The 9,684-nt window shown below is 38.6% G+C and overlaps 1 protein-coding gene across 2 annotated transcripts in view; it reads left to right on the forward strand.

Moving 5' to 3' along the window:
* The window catches only part of LOC107287105 (ubiquinol-cytochrome-c reductase complex assembly factor 1), a 31,288-nt gene that overhangs the window by 7,720 nt on the left and 13,884 nt on the right, over positions 1 to 9,684 (forward strand). For both annotated transcript variants that reach the window (XM_015815573.1, XM_015815572.1), the window contains exons 6-7: positions 4,981 to 5,038; positions 9,200 to 9,308. In XM_015815573.1, coding sequence (XP_015671059.1) covers positions 4,981 to 5,038; positions 9,200 to 9,308 — 167 coding nt within the window. The remainder of the gene's footprint in view (positions 1 to 4,980; positions 5,039 to 9,199; positions 9,309 to 9,684) is intronic.

Raw genomic sequence — 9,684 nt, forward strand, 5'->3', positions numbered from 1 at the left:
TTCTCGCTATCCTGTGATTGTGATAGAAATAGGATAGCTTACAGCCTAGAAAGATTGTGGACTTTGAATACCTATGTTAAGTAATGCCCAGTGATAATTTATGGTAATTATATGATATGCACAAAAATTATTTTATACCACATTGCTTAAAATCTATCATGTAATTTGTCACAAAGTACTAGTTTATCAAAGGACAAATTGCAGAGCCCAACATATTCCCTATTAACTCAAATATTAAAATACTGACTCACCATGTTAATATACATGGATAATTTTATCCATCATTATCATCACCACCACTATCACCAGCACCAGTTCCTCTAAAGCTCTGATCTCCAGCTTCTCCCAAATTTTATAGGCTTACATAGAGGAATGCTGTGGATATAATTTACTTGGGCTTCAGTAAGGCATTTGATAAAGTAGACTACAATCTACTACTTGATAAGATAGAAAAATGTGGGTTAGACAGCATTACCACCAGATGGATCCGTAGCTGGCTGACCGGCCGTACTCAGCATGTGGTCCTCAATGGAACTGCATCTACATGGAGGGAAGTGTGTAGTGGGGTGCCCCAGGGCTCTGTTCTGGGCCTAGTGCTCTTCAACATCTTCATCAATGATATGGATGAGGGGATAGATGGAAGTCATCAAATTTGCAGACGACACCAAGCTGGCAGGAATAGCCAACACTCCAGAAGACGGGCTTAAGATACAGAAGGATCTTGACAGACTTGAACATTGGGCGCTATCTAATAAAATAAAATTCAATGGTGAAAAAAGTAAGGTTCTACATTTAGGCAAGAAAAACCAAATGCATAGGTACAGTATAGGTGGTACCTTGCTCAATAGTAGGAAGTATAAGAGGGATCTCGGAGTCCTAATGGACAATCACTTAAATATGAGCCAGCAGTATGCTGCAGTTGCCAAAAAAGCCAACACAGTGCTAGGCTGCATTAACAGAGGGATAGAATCAAGATCACGTGAAGTGTTAATACCACTTTACAATGTCTTGGTAAGGCCACACTTGGAATACTGCATCCAGTTTTGGTCACCACAATAGAAAAAAGATGTTGAGATTCTAGAAAGAGTACAGAGAAGAGCAACAAAGGTGATTAGAGGACTGGAGGCTAAAACATAAACGGTTGCTGGAATTGGGTATGTCTAGTTTAATGAAGAGAAGGACTAGGGGTGACATGATAGCAGTGTTCCAATATCTCAGGGGTTGCCACAAAGAAGAGGGAGTCAAGCTATTTTCCAAAGCACCTGAAGGCAGGACAAGAAGCAATGGATGGAGCAATCAAAGAGAGAAGCAACCTAGAACTAAGGAGAAAAGGAGAAATATCCTGACAGTTAAAACAATTAATCAGTGGAACAACCTGCCTCCAGAAGTTGTGAATGCTCAACATTGGAAGTTTTTAAGAAGAGACTGGACAGCCATTTGTCTGAAATAGTATAGGGTTTCCTGCCTGAGCAGGGGGTTGGACTACAAGACTTCCAAGGTCCCTTCCAACTCATTATTATTATTATTATTATTATTATTATTATTATTATTATTATTATTATTATTATTATTATTATTATTAATCATCGCACAGTCAGCCAGAGGTTCAGACTGGATTTGGCATTTTTGTCTACCTATCGAGTCATTACCAAGGACCTGGGATAGGCAGATGTGGATGTTTTATGGTATTACAGATATCGTTGCAGGATGGAAGCAGTTCCTAGTAAGGCCGCCTTTTGCAATTGACTAATGGCGAATTTGTCAATTCCAATGGTGTTCAAGTGGTGCTCTAGTTGTTTTGAGATTGCATCCAAGGCGCCTATTACTATTGGTACTACCCTTACTTGCTTTTGCCACAGTCTTTCTATTTCTATTTGTAGGTCTTTGTATTTTGTTATCTTCTCCAGTTCTTTCTCGTCTATTCTGCTGTCTCCAGGCACTGCTACGTCCACTATCCAGACTTTTTTGTCTTTCTTATCGACAATTGTTAAGTCCAGGGTATTATGTTGCAGGTGCTTGTCTGTTTGAATTCTGAAATCCCAGAGCAGTTTAATTTTATCATTTTCTATGACTTTCTCTATTTTATGATCCCACCAGTTCTTGCTTACAGGCAAATGATATTTCTTGCAGATCTTCCAATGCACCATTGTTGCTACTTTGTCATGCCGCTGCTTGTAGTCAGTCTGTGTGATCTTCTTGCAGCAGCTTACCAGGTGGTCCACTGTTTCTTCAGTTTCTTTGCATAGGTGGCACTTACTGTCTGTTGCTGTCTTCTCAATTTTGACTTTGTATGCATTTGTCCTTAAGGCTTGGTCTTGTGTAGCCAGAATTAGTCCTCAGTCTCTTTCTTCAATTTTCCTGCTCTTATCCATTGCCAGGTCTTGTTATTATCTGCTTTCCCAGCTATTTTTTTAATGTACTGGCCATATAGTGCTTTGTGTTCCCATGCCTCTATTCTGTTCTTCATTTGGTCTTTCCTGTAGACCAATTTGGTCTCTCCAGTAGTCAGTAAGCCTTCCTGATACACTAATTTCAGTGCATCTTCATCATTGTCCTTCAGATATTCTTCCAAAGCCATTTTTTCTTCTTTAACCATCTGATGTACTTGCAGCATTCCACGCCCACCTATTTGTCTTGATAGATAGAGTCTGTCAATGTCACTGCGTGGATGAAGGACATGATTCATTGTCATTATTTTTCTGGTCTTCCTATCCATTGCTTTTAGTTCTACTTGAGTCCAATCCGCTATTCCAGCTGTGTATCTAATGACTAGAATTGCCCAGGTGTTGATTGCCTTCATGGTATTTCCTCCATTGAGTTTGGACTTTAAGATCTTCTTTGCTCTCTTGATGTATTCACCTCTAATCTTTTTCTTGACTTCAGTGTGCTTGATGGATACCCAAGTATTTGTAGTAATCTTCCTCATCCAGACTCTTAATGTTATTTTCGTGGGGCATCTTTATTCCTTCAGTTTTCACTATTTTTCCTTGTTTGATAGTAAGTGTGGCACATTTGTCCAAGCCTAACTCCATTGCAATATCTTGACTATATATACGGACAGTGTTGAGCAGTGATTCTATTTCAGATGATGTTTTTCCATACAACTTCAGATCATCCATGTAAAGGAGGTGGGATAGTCTGGCAGATGTTTTTGATGTTTGATAGCCATGTCCTAAGTTATTCAGTGTTGTTGACAGAGGAAACAGTGCAATAACAAATAGTAGTGGTGATAATGAATCTCCTTGAAATATTCCTCTCTTGATATTAACCTCTTCCAGTCTCTCACCATTGACCTGTAATTGTGTCTTCCATTGTGCCATCGATCTTTGCACAAATTTTCTGATGTTTCTACTGACTCCTGTTATTTCTAGGCACTTGATTATCCAGTCATGTGGCAGCGAGTCAAATGCCTTTTTGTAGTCAATCCATGCCACATTCAGGTTGGTCTTCCTTTTCTTGCAGTTTTCAAAGATCATTTTGTCTATTAGGAGTTGATCTTTTGTTCCTCTGCTATTGGGGCGGTTTCCTTTCTGCTCAGGTGGAAAGAGATTGTTTTCAACTAGATGCTGTTGTACTGCATCAGCTACCACACCAGTTAGCAATTTGAAAATTGTTGGTAAGCAGGTAATTGGCCTGTAATTGCCTGGTGTTGCCCCTTTTGCTGGATTTTTCATTATTAGGTAAGTTTTCTCAGTTGTTAGCCACTTTTCAATTTCTCCTCCTTGTAGTATATTGTTGAACTGCTTGGCAGTGAGTGGGTATATAACAGATGTTTCAACCAAAACCCATTCAGTTCATCTTCACCTGGTGCTGACCAATTTTTGATTTTCCTTGCTCTTTTTTCTACCATTTTTGTTGTTATTACTAGTTCTTTCATTTCAACTTCTGTTTTATTTGCATCCACCTCTTTTAACCAAACCGCATCCTTGTTGTATTTCTTTGGGTTATCCCATACCTGCTTCCAGAACTGCACTGTTTCTTCCTTGTCAGATACTGACTGATTCATTGCAGTTTCTCCATTGATGGATTGGTAGAAACGTTTCTGATTGGATTGAAATTGGACATTCTGCCTATAATTTGCAATTCGAGCTTCGTATCTACTGATTTTCCTGGCTATAGCTGTTATTTGCTGCTTTATTATTTTCAGTGCTTCCTTGATCTTCCTTGTTTTTAAGTGGTATCGCTTGATTAGGTATTCTTTGGTCTTCTTGTTCTTCTAGCTTGCTTGCTGATCTTATTTTCTAGTCTAACCTTCCATTTTTGTGGTGCACTGTTTGTTTGTTTTTCTTCTTTGTTGATTTTGCATCCCAGGTATTCAGTTATAACTGCAGCTGTGCTGTACATTAGTTGGTTTGTTGGTGCTTATACTTGATATTGCAGTATTTGCATCTTTTAATGCTTGTGTTAGCTGTTTCTTTGGAACAAGCTTCAATGCAGGCAGCCTTATTCTGTTGTTTTTGTGCTGTTCTAGATGCTCAGTTATTTTTTGTTTCAATTCTTTTATTTCTTTAGTTAGCGGGTCTTGTTCTTCCTGAGGAAGAGGTGCCTGGTTTCCAAATGAGAACAGTTGTATATCTCTGCTGGATTCCTTCACTGCCAACTCCCCCTGGTTTGTCTCTACATTCTGAATTACTTCCCAACCCCTATGGCTTTCTGAAATTTACGTCTCAACATATTTTTTATGGGAGAGACACTCTTTGTCTGACTCCTCTGATGAGACCTGTCCAGTATGGTTGAACCTCTGGCATAGCTCTCATCTTCCTCAGAGTACACAAGCCCCACAACTACGTCAAGGTAGTGCCTCACTGGGGGATGATTATTATGATTATTACTAAATAGCTCTGGAAAAAAGAATTATGTGCATGCATATATATATATACAGACTTTTTTCCTCGTATGTGCAGAATAGTGCCAATTCGTGTATCTTTTTAAATGTTTAAGTAGTAAAATACATTTGCACTCACCATATTCATTTTTAAGAATTACAGATCCCTGACACTTTCAACTCTTGGTTTTTAATAGCACAGCTTCATGTCTGGTAAGTAAACTCTTTACAGTTACATTTATTACAACTTTTGTATTGAGAAAAAGAGGAATTTATCACTTGGCTAAACCATGTTAAATGTATGCCAGATTTTTTAAAAAAACAGTTCAATATGCTATTTCTAATGGTTTCCTCACTCTACTAGTTTAAAAGCTTCTTTCTTTTAAAAGCTTCATTCAGCCTGAATGGAAAGGTCTTTTATTTATCTCTTTTTAGGAAAAGCTCACATTTATATAAACGTTCTTTGAATTGTGAGAACTTGTGGTGACTTGACTTACTAGTTGTCAGAAGCCTTTAACAAATTATAGCACTGACATTTACAGTTTCACCTCTAAAACCTACCTACAGGTTACATGAGTGCCAAATTGGTTTCATGTGGAATATTTAACACCTCAAAGTGATTTTTTCCTTCATTAGTTAAATAACCATCCAAGGAAAATAACTAGGCAAACCTAATTTTCATCTAAAGTTAGGTGTTTGAGAAGATCAGAATGATAGAATAATGATGTAAAGGAAGGAATCATTATTTTCCAGTGGTTTGCCTTTTTAGAAACTAATTACATTAGATATAAATTGTTCTATTTATTGTTTTACATTTATAAATGTTTTTGGTAGGTACTTCTGAAAAAAATGCTTATGTTTTTTTAAAATACATTTAATGAAGACCTTAATTGCAATATGCTACCATAAAAAAACTGTTGTGACTTTTGAAAAGAATGTTCCTATTATTTTCTGTTTTCATAAACGTATTAAATTCAATTCTCTAGTTTACTTAAAATTACCTCTCATGTAGGTTAGCAATACCAGTTCTCCAGTTAGTGAACATTAGTATGAACCTTTTTGTAAATATAATGGCTTGATTATTCTCATATTTTTGAAGGTGGGCAAAAGCGAACAGTTGCTGCAATTTATTTTGTTAAACAATTTTTTGAAAAATGAGTTAAGAGCAGATGATAGGTTAAAGTAAGCAACATGCAGTGGTGGGATTCAAATAATTTAACAACCGGTTCTCTGCTACAACTCCAGCTAATACTTGGCGGCCTCACCCCCTTTCCAGTATGCACCAATCGGGAAACTAGAGAGATGAAGCGTCTATTCCTAATTCCTGCGCCCCCTTACCATACACAACACTCCTCTTGGGCTTTTTTGCTTCTTGTGGCAGCCACTGGTGGTGTAAACGTCAGGTGGCAGTCACTGGAGGGTCCGAGCCATTAAAGGGTCCTCAAGAAGAGTGAGGAGGGGCAGATGCAATGGCAGCAGAAGGCAGAGAACGGGCAATATCGAGGGAGCAATTGGACCAAGGTCGCTATGGCTGAGGAAAAGGAAAAAGGCGCCCTGGCCAAGGGATAGAAGTGGGAGGTAGAGGCAGCCGACACAAAAGTGGGGAACCAGCGCAGCTGCTCCGGGTTGCTGTGGCTGCCAGTGCCCCCTGCTCCTTCTCCCACTGGCACTCTGGCCCCCACCTAAAAGGGAGATGGGAAGGGGAACTGCGGCGGTGTAGAGCCCCCTCCAGCATCCATGGGCACATCCTGCCCCCACTACACAGCTTCGGCCCCCGCCTCTTTCCAGAAGCACAGCACCGTCTCAGCTTTGAAGGGCTGGGTCCTTTCCCATGGAAACCTCCTCCCGGTGGACCAAGCTTGGGGGGCAGCCTGCGGAGGGAGGGGAGGGGGCGGGCTGTGGCGGCTCTGGAGGTCCTTTCATGAGGATGGTGTTTAGGTGTGTGCCTTCCTTGTGCAAAGAGGTGTGGCGGTAGCTACAAGTGTTCCAAGCTCTACAGAGGGGCAGCGCGGGATTGAATCCAGTACAAAGCGGGAACAAAGGGAATTGGATCAGAACAGTCAGCGCAGGCGGCTCCGGATCCCACTGTATGGCTGAGGATGCCACTATCCCCAACAGAAACTCCTAACCTCCTCTGGAGGAAATCCGGTCAAATTTTACTTGTATCACTGTTGAAAAGCAAAGGTAGTTTATCTTGTGACATTCCCAGAATGTTACAAGGAATCCAGAGTAGTGTATCTTTCCCTAGACGACGTTTCCCATTTTTTTAGTTTCTACACTGACAGATGATCCTAACCAATTCGCCGAACTCAACAAAAAATTAGGCATCGGTTCTGCCAAACTGGTGCGAACCGGCTGAATCCCACCACTGGCAACATGATATCATTATAATGAAGGAAGCATAAGAATATGTGAATTAAAAATCAGTATTTTACGTTATGCCATACAGTATTATATTTATCAGAATCAAAATAATTTTGGCGATGTATACAACTTTAGCTTCAAGAAAAATGTCCTTCACCAGTTAAGTCCCTAGATTCCCAGGAAGCATGGCTGATAGTGAGGAATGATGGAAGGAAGTTAGTAACACATGCCACCTAGTCCAATTTCAACCTTCCTAGCATTGCTAACTAGGTCTGCCCAGGGCTTCAGTTTCAGGATTGCCTGGAATTCATTGAAGAAAGGGGTTGATTAATGTATGGGAAAAAAATACATTGATATATGCAGCAGTGATTGATTTGTCAGGTATAAGGAGAGAAACAGTATTAGAGCAAATGATAAAATCTTTGTTTATGAATTGAGCAGGTATGTAAATTATGAAATATGAATTTGGGAAAATGGATAAAGCAAGTATACTCTGGTTTCTAAACTCTATGATAATGCAGCGGGACCTTCATTTACAAAATTAATAAGTGGGTAAAGAAAATTTCAAAAACTTATAAAGATATTAACTGAATGCCTAAACGTAGCCTTGGGATAAAAAATAAAAGTTTTGGCAGCTGTGTTGATCTGGCTAGAAACTCTTGTCATTTTAATCTCAAGTGGCAGTTACTATAAATGGGATACTCATTCCAGTTTCCATGACCTCATTCAAAGTGTTGCTAAATTGCTGTGTGACAGCACAATGCATCTAAATCCACTGCAACTTTTCAAGCATTGGGTTAAAGGCAGGTTGGGAATTAGTGTAGATTTTTATTCCAGACAGTGATAATTGTATTAATTTCAGTGATTTTTTTTTTTATTAGGACTACGTAAGGCTTTGTCTTTGCTTCCAGAAAGGTGTTTCAGGAGTGCATAGGATCACTAATTTGCAGCTCTTTAAAAGCAGACCTTTGTTTTCTCAGACTGTGCAGCAGGGAACTATTTTAAAAATACTGTGTTCAGACTCCTCATCAAATCCCTTTTTTAAAACATGGCAATTGGAGGACTGATAGATTATTGGGCACAGTAGCTGTAGTCGTATGCCTTAGTCCCCCCCGCTAGCTGGTATTAGTTTACTGCCATATCTTATGGCAGAACTGTACTCCAGTTGAAAGCTGCCAATCTCTGAAAATTTATAAAAATGGGACACAAAAAAGCAAAATAGCCATTTCTTATAGATTTGCATTGTATTTCTTACCTGTGGTTCATGCTAGTTTAATTAAGCGTCTATACTGCATATGTTACCAGTCACACAGTACTTTCAAAATCCTGTCAGAATCCCAAATTTAGAATAACCCATGCAGAATTTTTTAATACATTGAATTGTCAGTTTCAAGAATGACGTTTTGACACAGAAAGTACTTGATACATACATTGGATTTGCTTTCTTTTTCAAAGAAATTGATTCTTTATTTGAAAGAATTGATACTGTTCCCAGTTTTGTACCAAAAGATATCTAGTAACCTTATGTATTCTCATTTTAGGAGACAGCTTGATTTCCATGTTTAGTTGAATATTCATTCCAATGAATTGAATCTGTGGCTCCAGTCTTAACATATATTTGTCTGGGATTAAACATTAGTTGAAAACTATTGGAGCTCTAAGTATATGTGTCTAAAAGTGAGATTCTGAATGGGTTTTCTCTGCTGTCTTTATGATCATTTATTATTATTATTGCAGCCCTATAGCTGGAAAACAGCTAAAAGGGATAATATAAATTAATCAGTCACTTTCCTGTGTTCTATAAAATGCTGTGGCTGTGGAATACTCTACTGGAAGTTGTATTATTTTATATCCCAAAGTGATTTTACTATATACTATACTCTTAAAATCAGACTTTTTACCATTCTCTTGAAATTTGTTTAATTTTTGGTTTATTTTCTTTTCAATATATTTTCCATCTTTATTTTTATATGTGTCTGTATTTTTAAAAAATGATTTGCTTTCCTCTAGGATGTGCTTAGTACGAATAAAGCAAGAGGGACGAGCAGGAAAATACATGTGTTACTATGTAGTATATGCTATGTGGGAAGATGCTGAGCAACGTGGGAAGGTTATGGGAGTGAGTATTTTTTGATGTGGATTCATTGATCACTTATGTATCGTTTTCATTCTACTTTGTTCAAGAATACACATATAAAAGTATATTGGAGAAGTATGTGAGGAAAAATCGGAGGCTAATGTCTGGTATGAATAACAGCAGCACTGCTCAGACTGACAAATTGCATCATTGTAGCTCTATCCCTGCCCCTTTTCAACATGTGTCTCTCCCCCCTGCCCCCACCAGTGGATGTGGCACAATGGCTATGTTCAATATTAATCACAGAAATGGAAATATGTTGCTAGTAGAAAATCCGAGATTGTTTTAAACTTGAAATCCTAAATATTATATGAAAATAATAACGTATAGCTGAGTGACCTTGGGCCAGTCATTTTTT

Source organism: Protobothrops mucrosquamatus, unplaced genomic scaffold (assembly GCF_001527695.2).
Source record: "Protobothrops mucrosquamatus isolate PMUCROS unplaced genomic scaffold, P.Mucros_1.0 scaffold351, whole genome shotgun sequence".
In the NCBI taxonomy this organism is placed as follows: domain Eukaryota; kingdom Metazoa; phylum Chordata; class Lepidosauria; order Squamata; family Viperidae; genus Protobothrops; species Protobothrops mucrosquamatus.